This window comes from Salvelinus fontinalis, unplaced genomic scaffold (genome assembly GCF_029448725.1).
Source record: "Salvelinus fontinalis isolate EN_2023a unplaced genomic scaffold, ASM2944872v1 scaffold_0107, whole genome shotgun sequence".
NCBI lineage: Eukaryota > Metazoa > Chordata > Actinopteri > Salmoniformes > Salmonidae > Salvelinus > Salvelinus fontinalis.
In genome coordinates, this window is record NW_026600316.1 from 371,159 (window position 1) to 388,658 (window position 17,500).

General features: G+C 51.0%; 1 protein-coding gene across 1 annotated transcript in view; it reads left to right on the forward strand.

The window, feature by feature from the left end:
- Positions 1 to 17,500, forward strand: part of n4bp2 (NEDD4 binding protein 2) — a 47,613-nt gene that overhangs the window by 22,398 nt on the left and 7,715 nt on the right. The window contains exons 14-16 of the mRNA XM_055911927.1: positions 4,231 to 4,387; positions 6,483 to 6,651; positions 17,165 to 17,288. Of these exons, the coding sequence (XP_055767902.1) occupies positions 4,231 to 4,387; positions 6,483 to 6,651; positions 17,165 to 17,288 (450 nt within the window). The remainder of the gene's footprint in view (positions 1 to 4,230; positions 4,388 to 6,482; positions 6,652 to 17,164; positions 17,289 to 17,500) is intronic.

Sequence of the window (17,500 nt, forward strand, 5' to 3'; positions counted from 1 at the left end):
TTGATGGAGACCCTGGTCAGTGTTCTGTTGTTGATGGAGACCCTGGTCAGTGTTCTGTTGTTGATGTAGACCCTGGTCAGTGTTCTGTTGTTGATGGAGACCCTGGTCAGTGTTCTGTTGTTGATACAGACCCTGGTCAGTGTTCTGTTGTTGATACAGACCCTGGTCAGTGTTCTGTTGTTGATACAGACCCTGGTCAGTGTTCTGTTGTTGATACAGACCCTGGTCAGTGTTCTGTTGTTGATACAGACCCTGGTCAGTGTTCTGTTGTTGATGGAGACCCTGGTCAGTGTTCTGTTGTTGATACAGACCCTGGTCAGTGTTCTGTTGTTGATGGAGACCCTGGTCAGTGTTCTGTTGTTGATGGAGACCCTGGTCAGTGTTCTGTTGTTGATGGAGACCCTGGTCAGTGTTCTGTTGTTGATACAGACCCTGGTCAGTGTTCTGTTGTTGATACAGACCCTGGTCAGTGTTCTGTTGTTGATACAGACCCTGGTCAGTGTTCTGTTGTTGATACAGACCCTGGTCAGTGTTCTGTTGTTGATACAGACCCTGGTCAGTGTTCTGTTGTTGATACAGACCCTGGTCAGTGTTCTGTTGTTGATGGAGACCCTGGTCAGTGTTCTGTTGTTGATACAGACCCTGGTCAGTGTTCTGTTGTTGATACAGACCCTGGTCAGTGTTCTGTTGTTGATACAGACCCTGGTCAGTGGTCTGTTGTTGATGGAGACCCTGGTCAGTGTTCTGTTGTTGATACAGACCCTGGTCAGTGTTCTGTTGTTGATACAGACCCTGGTCAGTGTTCTGTTGTTGATACAGACCCTGGTCAGTGGTCTGTTGTTGATACAGACCCTGGTCAGTGTTCTGTTGTTGATGGAGACCCTGGTCAGTGTTCTGTTGTTGATGGAGACCCTGGTCAGTGTTCTGTTGTTGATGGAGACCCTGGTCAGTGTTCTGTTGTTGATGGAGACCCTGGTCAGTGTTCTGTTGTTGATACAGACCCTGGTCAGTGTTCTGTTGTTGATGGAGACCCTGGTCAGTGTTCTGTTGTTGATACAGACCCTGGTCAGTGTTCTGTTGTTGATGGAGACCCTGGTCAGTGTTCTGTTGTTGATGGAGACCCTGGTCAGTGTTCTGTTGTTGATGGAGACCCTGGTCAGTGTTCTGTTGTTGATACAGACCCTGGTCAGTGTTCTGTTGTTGATACAGACCCTGGTCAGTGTTCTGTTGTTGATACAGACCCTGGTCAGTGTTCTGTTGTTGATACAGACCCTGGTCAGTGTTCTGTTGTTGATGGAGACCCTGGTCAGTGTTCTGTTGTTGATGGAGACCCTGGTCAGTGTTATGTTGTTGATACAGACCCTGGTCAGTGTTCTGTTGTTGATACAGACCCTGGTCAGTGTTCTGTTGTTGATACAGACCCTGGTCAGTGTTCTGTTGTTGATACAGACCCTGGTCAGTGTTCTGTTGTTGATACAGACCCTGGTCAGTGTTCTGTTGTTGATACAGACCCTGGTCAGTGTTCTGTTGTTGATACAGACCCTGGTCAGTGTTCTGTTGTTGATACAGACCCTGGTCAGTGTTCTGTTGTTGACGGAGACCCTGGTCAGTGTTCTGTTGTTGATGGAGACCCTGGTCAGTGTTCTGTTGTTGATGGAGACCCTGGTCAGTGTTCTGTTGTTGATACAGACCCTGGTCAGTGTTCTGTTGTTGATACAGACCCTGGTCAGTGTTCTGTTGTTGATGGAGACCCTGGTCAGTGTTCTGTTGTTGATACAGACCCTGGTCAGTGTTCTGTTGTTGATGGAGACCCTGGTCAGTGTTCTGTTGTTGATACAGACCCTGGTCAGTGTTCTGTTGTTGATGGAGACCCTGGTCAGTGTTCTGTTGTTGATGGAGACCCTGGTCAGTGTTCTGTTGTTGATACAGACCCTGGTCAGTGTTCTGTTGTTGATACAGACCCTGGTCAGTGTTCTGTTGTTGATACAGACCCTGGTCAGTGTTCTGTTGTTGATGTAGACCCTGGTCAGTGTTCTGTTGTTGATACAGACCCTGGTCAGTGTTCTGTTGTTGATACAGACCCTGGTCAGTGTTCTGTTGTTGATACAGACCCTGGTCAGTGTTCTGTTGTTGATGGAGACCCTGGTCAGTGTTCTGTTGTTGATGGAGACCCTGGTCAGTGTTCTGTTGTTGATACAGACCCTGGTCAGTGTTCTGTTGTTGATGGAGACCCTGGTCAGTGTTCTGTTGTTGATACAGACCCTGGTCAGTGTTCTGTTGTTGATGGAGACCCTGGTCAGTGTTCTGTTGTTGATACAGACCCTGGTCAGTGTTCTGTTGTTGATACAGACCCTGGTCAGTGTTCTGTTGTTGATACAGACCCTGGTCAGTGTTCTGTTGTTGATACAGACCCTGGTCAGTGTTCTGTTGTTGACGGAGACCCTGGTCAGTGTTCTGTTGTTGATACAGACCCTGGTCAGTGTTCTGTTGTTGATACAGACCCTGGTCAGTGTTCTGTTGTTGATGTAGACCCTGGTCAGTGTTCTGTTGTTGATGGAGACCCTGGTCAGTGTTCTGTTGTTGATACAGACCCTGGTCAGTGTTCTGTTGTTGATACAGACCCTGGTCAGTGTTCTGTTGTTGATACAGACCCTGGTCAGTGTTCTGTTGTTGATGGAGACCCTGGTCAGTGTTCTGTTGTTGATACAGACCCTGGTCAGTGTTCTGTTGTTGATGGAGACCCTGGTCAGTGTTCTGTTGTTGATACAGACCCTGGTCAGTGTTCTGTTGTTGATACAGACCCTGGTCAGTGTTCTGTTGTTGATGGAGACCCTGGTCAGTGTTCTGTTGTTGACGGAGACCCTGGTCAGTGTTCTGTTGTTGATGTAGACCCTGGTCAGTGTTCTGTTGTTGATGGAGACCCTGGTCAGTGTTCTGTTGTTGATACAGACCCTGGTCAGTGTTCTGTTGTTGATGTAGACCCTGGTCAGTGTTCTGTTGTTGATGGAGACCCTGGTCAGTGTTCTGTTGTTGATACAGACCCTGGTCAGTGTTCTGTTGTTGATACAGACCCTGGTCGGTGTTCTGTTGTTGATGGAGACCCTGGTCAGTGTTCTGTTGTTGATGGAGACCCTGGTCAGTGTTCTGTTGTTGATACAGACCCTGGTCAGTGTTCTGTTGTTGATACAGACCCTGGTCGGTGTTCTGTTGTTGATGGAGACCCTGGTCAGTGTTCTGTTGTTGACGGAGACCCTGGTCAGTGTTCTGTTGTTGATGGAGACCCTGGTCAGTGTTCTGTTGTTGATACAGACCCTGGTCAGTGTTCTGTTGTTGATACAGACCCTGGTCAGTGTTCTGTTGTTGATACAGACCCTGGTCAGTGTTCTGTTGTTGACGGAGACCCTGGTCGGTGTTCTGTTGTTGACGGAGACCCTGGTCGGTGTTCTGTTGTTGATGGAGACCCTGGTCAGTGTTCTGTTGTTGATGGAGACCCTGGTCAGTGTTCTGTTGTTGACGGAGACCCTGGTCGGTGTTCTGTTGTTACAGTTGATACATTGGATCAGAAAAGTTGATACAAAGTTGATCTCTACGCCCCCTTCCCCTCTCTACCCCCCCTTCCCCTCTCTACCCCTCTCCCCCTCTCTACACCCCCTTCCCCTCTCTACCCCCCCTTCCCCTCTCTACCCCCCCTTCCCCTCTCTACCCCCCCTTCCCCTCTCTACCCCCCCTTTCCCCTCTCTACCCCTCTCCCCCTCTCTACCCCCCTTTCCCCTCTCTACACCCCCTTCCCCTCTCTACACCCCCTTCCCCTCTCTACTCCCCTTCCCCTCTCTACACCCCCTTCCCCTCTCTACCCCCCCTTCCCCTCTCTACCCCCCCTTCCCCTCTCTACCCCCCCTTTCCCCTCTCTACCCCCCTTTCCCCTCTCTACCCCCCCTTCCCCTCTCTACCCCCCCTTTCCCCTCTCTACCCCCCCTTCCCCTCTCTACCCCCCCTTCCCCTCTCTACCCCCCTTCCCCTCTCTACCCCCCCTTCCCCTCTCTACCCCTCTCTCCCCCTCTCTACCCCCCCTTTCCCCTCTCTACCCCCCCTTCCCCTCTCTACCCCCCCTTCCCCTCTCTACCCCCCTTCCCCTCTCTACCCCCCCTTCCCCTCTCTACCCCTCTCTCCCCCTCTCTACCCCCCTCTCTCCCCCTCTCAGAGGCGTGCAGCGCCAGTGGCCCCTCCCCAGTCCCTCTCTCAGTACCAGGATGTTGAGGACCCAGAATATGAAGACTTCCGAGCCGAGGCCCGGCTCCAGAGAGGCAGACAGCTGGAGAGCTTCAGCAAGGCTGCAGAGGCTTACAGACAGGGACGCAAAGACGTAGCTTCCTACTACGCACAACAGGTGTGTGTGTGTGTGTGTGTGTGTGTGTGTGTGTGTGTGTGTGTGTGTGTGTGTGTGTGTGTGTGTGTGTGTGTTTGTAGTTATTTGAATAATGTCTGTTTCCTGATAGCGTGTTGTAATTTCACTATACTTCAGATGAGGTCCTTTATCTACTGACCCAGAGTCAGATGGGGTCCTTTATCTACTGACCCAGAGTCAGATGAGGTCCTTTATCTACTGACCCAGAGTCAGATGAGGTCCTTTATCTACTGACCCAGAGTCAGATGAGGTCCTTTATCTACTGACCCAGAGTCAGATGGGGTCCTTTATCTACTGACCCAGAGTCAGATGAGGTCCTTTATCTACTGACCCAGAGTCAGATGAGGTCCTTTATCTACTGACCCAGAGTCAGATGAGGCCCTTTATCTACTGACCCAGAGTCAGATGAGGTCCTTTATCTACTGACCCAGAGTCAGATGAGGCCCTTTATCTACTGACCCAGAGTCAGATGAGGTCCTTTATCTACTGACCCAGAGTCAGATGAGGCCCTTTATCTACTGACCCAGAGTCAGATGAGGCCCTTTATCTACTGACCCAGAGTCAGATGAGGTCCTTTATCTACTGACCCAGAGTCAGATGAGGCCCTTTATCTACTGACCCAGAGTCAGATGAGGTCCTTTATCTACTGACCCAGAGTCAGATGAGGTCCTTTATCTACTGACCCAGAGTCAGATGAGGCCCTTTATCTACTGACCCAGAGTCAGATGAGGTCCTTTATCTACTGACCCAGAGTCAGATGAGGTCCTTTATCTACTGACCCAGTCAGATGAGGCCCTTTATCTACTGACCCAGAGTCAGATGAGGTCCTTTATCTACTGACCCAGAGTCAGATGAGGCCCTTTATCTACTGACCCAGAGTCAGATGGGGCCCTTTATCTACTGACCCAGAGTCAGATGAGGTCCTTTATCTACTGACCCAGAGTCAGATGAGGCCCTTTATCTACTGACCCAGAGTCAGATGAGGTCCTTTATCTACTGACCCAGAGTCAGATGAGGCCCTTTATCTACTGACCCAGAGTCAGATGAGGCCCTTTATCTACTGACCCAGAGTCAGATGAGGCCCTTTATCTACTGACCCAGAGTCAGATGAGGCCCTTTATCTACTGGCCCAGAGTCAGATGAGGCCCTTTATCTACTGACCCAGAGTCAGATGAGGCCCTTTATCTACTGACCCAGAGTCAGATGAGGCCCTTTATCTACTGACCCAGTCAGATGAGGTCCTTTATCTACTGACCCAGAGTCAGATGAGGCCCTTTATCTACTGACCCTGAGTCAGATGAGGCCCTTTATCTACTGACCCAGAGTCAGATGAGGCCCTTTATCTACTGACCCAGAGTCAGATGAGGCCCTTTATCTACTGACCCAGAGTCAGATGAGGCCCTTTATCTACTGACCCAGTCAGATGAGGTCCTTTATCTACTGACCCAGAGTCAGATGAGGCCCTTTATCTACTGACCCAGAGTCAGATGGGGCCCTTTATCTACTGACCCAGAGTCAGATGAGGCCCTTTATCTACTGACCCAGAGTCAGATGAGGTCCTTTATCTACTGACCCAGAGTCAGATGAGGTCCTTTATCTACTGACCCAGAGTCAGATGAGGCCCTTTATCTACTGACCCAGAGTCAGATGAGGCCCTTTATCTACTGACCCAGAGTCAGATGAGGCCCTTTATCTACTGACCCAGAGTCAGATGAGGCCCTTTATCTACTGACCCAGAGTCAGATGAGGCCCTTTATCTACTGACCCAGAGTCAGATGAGGCCCTTTATCTACTGACCCAGTCAGATGAGGTCCTTTATCTACTGACCCAGAGTCAGATGAGGTCCTTTATCTACTGACCCAGAGTCAGATGAGGCCCTTTATCTACTGACCCAGAGTCAGATGAGGCCCTTTATCTACTGATCCAGAGTCAGATGGGGTGAAAAGGCTAAATTCTGGTATCGTGACAACACTCGTCTAAAAAGTGTGAGTGTGTGTGTGTGTGTGTGTGTGTGTGTGTGTGTGTGTGTGGTGTGTGGTGTGTGTGGTGTGTGTGGTGTGTGTGGTGTGTGTGTCAGGGTCATCTCCATGGTCAGAAGATGCATGAAGCCCACCACCGTGCGGCGGCCCAGATCTTTGAGCGGGTCAACTCCTCCCTGCTGCCGCAGAACGTTCTGGACCTCCACGGACTGCATGTCGACGAGGCCTTGCTCCACCTGTCACAGGTGTTGGAGAGGAAGACCACAGGTACACCTAGCTAGACCTCCAGACTGTTAGAGAGGAAGACCACAGGTACACTAGACCTCCAGACTGTTAGAGAGGAAGACCACAGGTACACCTAGCTAGACCTCCAGACTGTTAGAGAGGAAGACCACAGGTACACCTAGCTAGACCTCCAGACTGTTAGAGAGGAAGACCACAGGTACACCTAGCTAGACCTCCAGACTGTTAGAGAGGAAGACCACAGGTACACTAGACCTCCAGACTGTTAGAGAGGAAGACCACAGGTACACCTAGCTAGACCTCCAGACTGTTAGAGAGGAAGACCACAGGTACACCTAGCTAGACCTCCAGACTGTTAGAGAGGAAGACCACAGGTACACCTAGCTAGACCTCCAGACTGTTAGAGAGGAAGACCACAGGTACACCTAGCTAGACCTCCAGACTGTTAGAGAGGAAGACCACAGGTACACTAGACCTCCAGACTGTTAGAGAGGAAGACCACAGGTACACCTAGCTAGACCTCCAGACTGTTAGAGAGGAAGACCACAGGTACACTTAGCTAGACCTCCAGGCTGTTAGAGAGGAAGACCACAGGTACACTAGACCTCCAGACTGTTAGAGAGGAAGACCACAGGTACACCTAGCTAGACCTCCAGACTGTTAGAGAGGAAGACCACAGGTACACCTAGCTAGACCTCCAGACTGTTAGAGAGGAAGACCACAGGTACACCTAGCTAGACCTCCAGACTGTTAGAGAGGAAGACCACAGGTACACCTAGCTAGACCTCCAGGCTGTTAGAGAGGAAGACCACAGGTACACTAGACCTCCAGACTGTTAGAGAGGAAGACCACAGGTACACCTAGCTAGACCTCCAGACTGTTAGAGAGGAAGACCACAGGTACACTAGACCTCCAGACTGTTAGAGAGGAAGACCACAGGTACACTAGACCTCCAGACTCTTAGAGAGGAAGACCACAGGTACACCTAGCTAGACCTCCAGACTGTTAGAGAGGAAGACCACAGGTACACCTAGCTAGACCTCCAGACTGTTAGAGAGGAAGACCACAGGTACACCTAGCTAGACCTCCAGACTGTTAGAGAGGAAGACCACAGGTACACCTAGCTAGACCTCCAGGCTGTTAGAGAGGAAGACCACAGGTACACCTAGCTAGACCTCCAGGCTGTTAGAGAGGAAGACCACAGGTACACATAGCTAGACCTCCAGACTGTTAGAGAGGAAGACCACAGGTACACCTAGCTAGACCTCCAGGCTGTTAGAGAGGAAGACCACAGGTACACCTAGCTAGACCTCCAGACTGTTAGAGAGGAAGACCACAGGTACACCTAGCTAGACCTCCAGACTGTTAGAGAGGAAGACCACAGGTACACCTAGCTAGACCTCCAGACTGTTAGAGAGGAAGACCACAGGTACACTAGACCTCCAGACTGTTAGAGAGGAAGACCACAGGTACACTAGACCTCCAGACTGTTAGAGAGGAAGACCACAGGTACACCTAGCTAGACCTCCAGGCTGTTAGAGAGGAAGACCACAGGTACACCTAGCTAGACCTCCAGGCTGTTAGAGAGGAAGACCACAGGTACACCTAGCTAGACCTCCAGGCTGTTAGAGAGGAAGACCACAGGTACACTAGACCTCCAGGCTGTTAGAGAGGAAGACCACAGGTACACTAGACCTCCAGACTGTTAGAGAGGAAGACCACAGGTACACTAGACCTCCAGACTGTTAGAGAGGAAGACCACAGGTACACCTAGCTAGACCTCCAGACTGTTAGAGAGGAAGACCACAGGTACACTAGACCTCCAGGCTGTTAGAGAGGAAGACCACAGGTACACCTAGCTAGACCTCCAGACTGTTAGAGAGGAAGACCACAGGTACACCTAGCTAGACCTCCAGACTGTTAGAGAGGAAGACCACAGGTACACCTAGCTAGACCTCCAGACTGTTAGAGAGGAAGACCACAGGTACACCTAGCTAGACCTCCAGACTGTTAGAGAGGAAGACCACAGGTACACCTAGCTAGACCTCCAGGCTGTTAGAGAGGAAGACCACAGGTACACCTAGCTAGACCTCCAGACTGTTAGAGAGGAAGACCACAGGTACACCTAGCTAGACCTCCAGGCTGTTAGAGAGGAAGACCACAGGTACACTAGACCTCCAGACTGTTAGAGAGGAAGACCACAGGTACACCTAGCTAGACCTCCAGACTGTTAGAGAGGAAGACCACAGGTACACTAGACCTCCAGACTGTTAGAGAGGAAGACCACAGGTACACTAGACCTCCAGACTCTTAGAGAGGAAGACCACAGGTACACCTAGCTAGACCTCCAGACTGTTAGAGAGGAAGACCACAGGTACACCTAGCTAGACCTCCAGACTGTTAGAGAGGAAGACCACAGGTACACCTAGCTAGACCTCCAGACTGTTAGAGAGGAAGACCACAGGTACACCTAGCTAGACCTCCAGGCTGTTAGAGAGGAAGACCACAGGTACACCTAGCTAGACCTCCAGGCTGTTAGAGAGGAAGACCACAGGTACACATAGCTAGACCTCCAGACTGTTAGAGAGGAAGACCACAGGTACACCTAGCTAGACCTCCAGGCTGTTAGAGAGGAAGACCACAGGTACACCTAGCTAGACCTCCAGACTGTTAGAGAGGAAGACCACAGGTACACCTAGCTAGACCTCCAGACTGTTAGAGAGGAAGACCACAGGTACACCTAGCTAGACCTCCAGACTGTTAGAGAGGAAGACCACAGGTACACTAGACCTCCAGACTGTTAGAGAGGAAGACCACAGGTACACTAGACCTCCAGACTGTTAGAGAGGAAGACCACAGGTACACCTAGCTAGACCTCCAGGCTGTTAGAGAGGAAGACCACAGGTACACCTAGCTAGACCTCCAGGCTGTTAGAGAGGAAGACCACAGGTACACCTAGCTAGACCTCCAGGCTGTTAGAGAGGAAGACCACAGGTACACTAGACCTCCAGGCTGTTAGAGAGGAAGACCACAGGTACACTAGACCTCCAGACTGTTAGAGAGGAAGACCACAGGTACACTAGACCTCCAGACTGTTAGAGAGGAAGACCACAGGTACACCTAGCTAGACCTCCAGACTGTTAGAGAGGAAGACCACAGGTACACTAGACCTCCAGGCTGTTAGAGAGGAAGACCACAGGTACACCTAGCTAGACCTCCAGACTGTTAGAGAGGAAGACCACAGGTACACTAGACCTCCAGACTGTTAGAGAGGAAGACCACAGGTACACCTAGCTAGACCTCCAGACTGTTAGAGAGGAAGACCACAGGTACACCTAGCTAGACCTCCAGGCTGTTAGAGAGGAAGACCACAGGTACACCTAGCTAGACCTCCAGGCTGTTAGAGAGGAAGACCACAGGTACACCTAGCTAGACCTCCAGACTGTTAGAGAGGAAGACCACAGGTACACTAGACCTCCAGACTGTTAGAGAGGAAGACCACAGGTACACTAGACCTCCAGACTGTTAGAGAGGAAGACCACAGGTACACCTAGCTAGACCTCCAGGCTGTTAGAGAGGAAGACCACAGGTACACCTAGCTAGACCTCCAGGCTGTTAGAGAGGAAGACCACAGGTACACCTAGCTAGACCTCCAGGCTGTTAGAGAGGAAGACCACAGGTACACTAGACCTCCAGGCTGTTAGAGAGGAAGACCACAGGTACACTAGACCTCCAGACTGTTAGAGAGGAAGACCACAGGTACACTAGACCTCCAGACTGTTAGAGAGGAAGACCACAGGTACACCTAGCTAGACCTCCAGACTGTTAGAGAGGAAGACCACAGGTACACTAGACCTCCAGGCTGTTAGAGAGGAAGACCACAGGTACACCTAGCTAGACCTCCAGACTGTTAGAGAGGAAGACCACAGGTACACTAGACCTCCAGACTGTTAGAGAGGAAGACCACAGGTACACCTAGCTAGACCTCCAGGCTGTTAGAGAGGAAGACCACAGGTACACCTAGCTAGACCTCCAGACTGTTAGAGAGGAAGACCACAGGTACACCTAGCTAGACCTCCAGACTGTTAGAGAGGAAGACCACAGGTACACCTAGCTAGACCTCCAGACTGTTAGAGAGGAAGACCACAGGTACACCTAGCTAGACCTCCAGACTGTTAGAGAGGAAGACCACAGGTACACCTAGCTAGACCTCCAGGCTGTTAGAGAGGAAGACCACAGGTACACCTAGCTAGACCTCCAGACTGTTAGAGAGGAAGACCACAGGTACACTAGACCTCCAGACTGTTAGAGAGGAAGACCACAGGTACACTAGACCTCCAGACTGTTAGAGAGGAAGACCACAGGTACACCTAGCTAGACCTCCAGACTGTTAGAGAGGAAGACCACAGGTACACCTAGCTAGACCTCCAGACTGTTAGAGAGGAAGACCACAGGTACACCTAGCTAGACCTCCAGGCTGTTAGAGAGGAAGACCACAGGTACACCTAGCTAGACCTCCAGGCTGTTAGAGAGGAAGACCACAGGTACACCTAGCTAGACCTCCAGACTGTTAGAGAGGAAGACCACAGGTACACCTAGCTAGACCTCCAGGCTGTTAGAGAGGAAGACCACAGGTACACCTAGCTAGACCTCCAGACTGTTAGAGAGGAAGACCACAGGTACACTAGACCTCCAGACTGTTAGAGAGGAAGACCACAGGTACACTAGACCTCCAGACTGTTAGAGAGGAAGACCACAGGTACACCTAGCTAGACCTCCAGACTGTTAGAGAGGAAGACCACAGGTACACCTAGCTAGACCTCCAGGCTGTTAGAGAGGAAGACCACAGGTACACCTAGCTAGACCTCCAGACTGTTAGAGAGGAAGACCACAGGTACACCTAGCTAGACCTCCAGACTGTTAGAGAGGAAGACCACAGGTACACCTAGCTAGACCTCCAGACTGTTAGAGAGGAAGACCACAGGTACACCTAGCTAGACCTCCAGACTGTTAGAGAGGAAGACCACAGGTACACTAGACCTCCAGACTGTTAGAGAGGAAGACCACAGGTACACCTAGCTAGACCTCCAGACTGTTAGAGAGGAAGACCACAGGTACACCTAGCTAGACCTCCAGACTGTTAGAGAGGAAGACCACAGGTACACCTAGCTAGACCTCCAGACTGTTAGAGAGGAAGACCACAGGTACACCTAGCTAGACCTCCAGACTGTTAGAGAGGAAGACCACAGGTACACCTAGCTAGACCTCCAGACTGTTAGAGAGGAAGACCACAGGTACACCTAGCTAGACCTCCAGACTGTTAGAGAGGAAGACCACAGGTACACTAGACCTCCAGACTGTTAGAGAGGAAGACCACAGGTACATTAGACCTCCAGACTGTTTGAGAGGAAGACCACAGGTACACTAGACCTCCAGGCTGTTAGAGAGGAAGACCACAGGTACACTAGACCTCCAGACTGTTAGAGAGGAAGACCACAGGTACACTAGACCTCCAGACTGTTAGAGAGGAAGACCACAGGTACACCTAGCTAGACCTCCAGACTGTTAGAGAGGAAGACCACAGGTACACTAGACCTCCAGACTGTTAGAGAGGAAGACCACAGGTACACCTAGCTAGACCTCCAGACTGTTAGAGAGGAAGACCACAGGTACACCTAGCTAGACCTCCAGACTGTTAGAGAGGAAGACCACAGGTACACCTAGCTAGACCTCCAGACTGTTAGAGAGGAAGACCACAGGTACACCTAGCTAGACCTCCAGACTGTTAGAGAGGAAGACCACAGGTACACTAGACCTCCAGACTGTTAGAGAGGAAGACCACAGGTACACCTAGCTAGACCTCCAGACTGTTAGAGAGGAAGACCACAGGTACACTAGACCTCCAGACTGTTAGAGAGGAAGACCACAGGTACACCTAGCTAGACCTCCAGACTGTTAGAGAGGAAGACCACAGGTACACTAGACCTCCAGGCTGTTAGAGAGGAAGACCACAGGTACACCTAGCTAGACCTCCAGACTGTTAGAGAGGAAGACCACAGGTACACTAGACCTCCAGACTGTTAGAGAGGAAGACCACAGGTACACCTAGCTAGACCTCCAGGCTGTTAGAGAGGAAGACCACAGGTACACCTAGCTAGACCTCCAGACTGTTAGAGAGGAAGACCACAGCTACACCTAGCTAGACCTCCAGACTGTTAGAGAGGAAGACCACAGGTACACCTAGCTAGACCTCCAGACTGTTAGAGAGGAAGACCACAGGTACACCTAGCTAGACCTCCAGACTGTTAGAGAGGAAGACCACAGGTACACCTAGCTAGACCTCCAGGCTGTTAGAGAGGAAGACCACAGGTACACCTAGCTAGACCTCCAGACTGTTAGAGAGGAAGACCACAGGTACACTAGACCTCCAGACTGTTAGAGAGGAAGACCACAGGTACACTAGACCTCCAGACTGTTAGAGAGGAAGACCACAGGTACACCTAGCTAGACCTCCAGACTGTTAGAGAGGAAGACCACAGGTACACCTAGCTAGACCTCCAGACTGTTAGAGAGGAAGACCACAGGTACACCTAGCTAGACCTCCAGGCTGTTAGAGAGGAAGACCACAGGTACACCTAGCTAGACCTCCAGGCTGTTAGAGAGGAAGACCACAGGTACACCTAGCTAGACCTCCAGACTGTTAGAGAGGAAGACCACAGGTACACCTAGCTAGACCTCCAGGCTGTTAGAGAGGAAGACCACAGGTACACCTAGCTAGACCTCCAGACTGTTAGAGAGGAAGACCACAGGTACACTAGACCTCCAGACTGTTAGAGAGGAAGACCACAGGTACACTAGACCTCCAGACTGTTAGAGAGGAAGACCACAGGTACACCTAGCTAGACCTCCAGACTGTTAGAGAGGAAGACCACAGGTACACCTAGCTAGACCTCCAGGCTGTTAGAGAGGAAGACCACAGGTACACCTAGCTAGACCTCCAGACTGTTAGAGAGGAAGACCACAGGTACACCTAGCTAGACCTCCAGACTGTTAGAGAGGAAGACCACAGGTACACCTAGCTAGACCTCCAGACTGTTAGAGAGGAAGACCACAGGTACACCTAGCTAGACCTCCAGACTGTTAGAGAGGAAGACCACAGGTACACTAGACCTCCAGACTGTTAGAGAGGAAGACCACAGGTACACCTAGCTAGACCTCCAGACTGTTAGAGAGGAAGACCACAGGTACACCTAGCTAGACCTCCAGACTGTTAGAGAGGAAGACCACAGGTACACCTAGCTAGACCTCCAGACTGTTAGAGAGGAAGACCACAGGTACACCTAGCTAGACCTCCAGACTGTTAGAGAGGAAGACCACAGGTACACCTAGCTAGACCTCCAGACTGTTAGAGAGGAAGACCACAGGTACACCTAGCTAGACCTCCAGACTGTTAGAGAGGAAGACCACAGGTACACTAGACCTCCAGACTGTTAGAGAGGAAGACCACAGGTACATTAGACCTCCAGACTGTTTGAGAGGAAGACCACAGGTACACTAGACCTCCAGGCTGTTAGAGAGGAAGACCACAGGTACACTAGACCTCCAGACTGTTAGAGAGGAAGACCACAGGTACACTAGACCTCCAGACTGTTAGAGAGGAAGACCACAGGTACACCTAGCTAGACCTCCAGACTGTTAGAGAGGAAGACCACAGGTACACCTAGCTAGACCTCCAGACTGTTAGAGAGGAAGACCACAGGTACACCTAGCTAGACCTCCAGACTGTTAGAGAGGAAGACCACAGGTACACTTAGCTAGACCTCCAGGCTGTTAGAGAGGAAGACCACAGGTACACTAGACCTCCAGACTGTTAGAGAGGAAGACCACAGGTACACCTAGCTAGACCTCCAGACTGTTAGAGAGGAAGACCACAGGTACACCTAGCTAGACCTCCAGACTGTTAGAGAGGAAGACCACAGGTACACCTAGCTAGACCTCCAGACTGTTAGAGAGGAAGACCACAGGTACACCTAGCTAGACCTCCAGGCTGTTAGAGAGGAAGACCACAGGTACACTAGACCTCCAGACTGTTAGAGAGGAAGACCACAGGTACACCTAGCTAGACCTCCAGACTGTTAGAGAGGAAGACCACAGGTACACCTAGCTAGACCTCCAGACTGTTAGAGAGGAAGACCACAGGTACACCTAGCTAGACCTCCAGACTGTTAGAGAGGAAGACCACAGGTACACCTAGCTAGACCTCCAGACTGTTAGAGAGGAAGACCACAGGTACACTAGACCTCCAGACTGTTAGAGAGGAAGACCACAGGTACACCTAGCTAGACCTCCAGACTGTTAGAGAGGAAGACCACAGGTACACTAGACCTCCAGACTGTTAGAGAGGAAGACCACAGGTACACTAGACCTCCAGACTGTTAGAGAGGAAGAACACAGGTACACCTAGCTAGACCTCCAGACTGTTAGAGAGGAAGACCACAGGTACACCTAGCTAGACCTCCAGGCTGTTAGAGAGGAAGACCACAGGTACACCTAGCTAGACCTCCAGACTGTTAGAGAGGAAGACCACAGGTACACTAGACCTCCAGACTGTTAGAGAGGAAGACCACAGGTACACCTAGCTAGACCTCCAGGCTGTTAGAGAGGAAGACCACAGGTACACCTAGCTAGACCTCCAGACTGTTAGAGAGGAAGACCACAGGTACACTAGACCTCCAGACTGTTAGAGAGGAAGACCACAGGTACACCTAGCTAGACCTCCAGACTGTTAGAGAGGAAGACCACAGGTACACTAGACCTCCAGACTGTTAGAGAGGAAGACCACAGGTACACCTAGCTAGACCTCCAGACTGTTAGAGAGGAAGACCACAGGTACACTAGACCTCCAGACTGTTAGAGAGGAAGACCACAGGTACACTAGACCTCCAGACTGTTAGAGAGGAAGACCACAGGTACACCTAGCTAGACCTCCAGACTGTTAGAGAGGAAGACCACAGGTACACCTAGCTAGACCTCCAGGCTGTTAGAGAGGAAGACCACAGGTACACCTAGCTAGACCTCCAGATTGTTAGAGAGGAAGACCACAGGTACACCTAGCTAGACCTCCAGACTGTTAGAGAGGAAGACCACAGGTACACCTAGCTAGACCTCCAGACTGTTAGAGAGGAAGACCACAGGTACACCTAGCTAGACCTCCAGACTGTTAGAGAGGAAGACCACAGGTACACCTAGCTAGACCTCCAGACTGTTAGAGAGGAAGACCACAGGTACACCTAGCTAGACCTCCAGACTGTTAGAGAGGAAGACCACAGGTACACCTAGCTAGACCTCCAGACTGTTAGAGAGGAAGACCACAGGTACACCTAGCTAGACCTCCAGACTGTTAGAGAGGAAGACCACAGGTACACTAGACCTCCAGACTGTTAGAGAGGAAGACCACAGGTACACCTAGCTAGACCTCCAGACTGTTAGAGAGGAAGACCACAGGTACACCTAGCTAGACCTCCAGACTGTTAGAGAGGAAGACCACAGGTACACCTAGCTAGACCTCCAGACTGTTAGAGAGGAAGACCACAGGTACACTAGACCTCCAGACTGTTAGAGAGGAAGACCACAGGTACACTAGACCTCCAGACTGTTTGAGAGGAAGACCACAGGTACACTAGACCTCCAGGCTGTTAGAGAGGAAGACCACAGGTACACTAGACCTCCAGACTGTTAGAGAGGAAGACCACAGGTACACCTTGCTAGACCTCCAGACTGTTAGAGAGGAAGACCACAGGTACACTAGACCTCCAGACTGTTAGAGAGGAAGACCACAGGTACACCTAGCTAGACCTCCAGACTGTTAGAGAGGAAGACCACAGGTACACTAGACCTCCAGACTGTTAGAGAGGAAGACCACAGGTACACTAGACCTCCAGACTGTTAGAGAGGAAGACTACAGGTACACCTAGCTAGACCTCCAGACTGTTAGAGAGGAAGACCACAGGTACACCTAGCTAGACCTCCAGACTGTTAGAGAGGAAGACCACAGGTACACTAGACCTCCAGACTGTTAGAGAGGAAGACCACAGGTACACCTAGCTAGACCTCCAGACTGTTAGAGAGGAAGACCACAGGTACACCTAGCTAGACCTCCAGGCTGTTAGAGAGGAAGACCACAGGTACACCTAGCTAGACCTCCAGACTGTTAGAGAGGAAGACTACAGGTACACCTAGCTAGACCTCCAGACTGTTAGAGAGGAAGACCACAGGTACACCTAGCTAGACCTCCAGACTGTTAGAGAGGAAGACCACAGGTACACTAGACCTCCAGACTGTTAGAGAGGAAGACCACAGGTACACCTAGCTAGACCTCCAGGCTGCCTGATGAAGAGGTGTCTGTCACAGGTGTTAGAGAGGAAGACCACAGGTACACAGAGCTGTATGTTATTTTGTTCCCTAAACGTGACCATATGTTCTCCTGTGTGTGTGTGTGTGTGTGTGTGTGTGTGTGTGTGTGTGTGTGTGTGTGTAGAGTGGCAGCAGGGTGTGTGTAGGTCTCAGCTGTCGGTGATAACAGGAAGAGGGAACCACAGCCAGGGAGGAGTGGCTCGTATCCGCCCTGCCGTCATAGGCTACCTCAACACACAGGGCTACAGGTACACACACACACTGGGCTACAGGTACACACACACACACTGGGCTACAGGTACACACACACTGGGCTACAGGTACACACACACTGGGCTACAGGTACACACACACACTGGGCTACAGGTACACACACACACTGGGCTACAGGTACACACACACTGGGCTACAGGTACACACACACACTGGGCTACAGGTACACACACACTGGGCTAGAGGT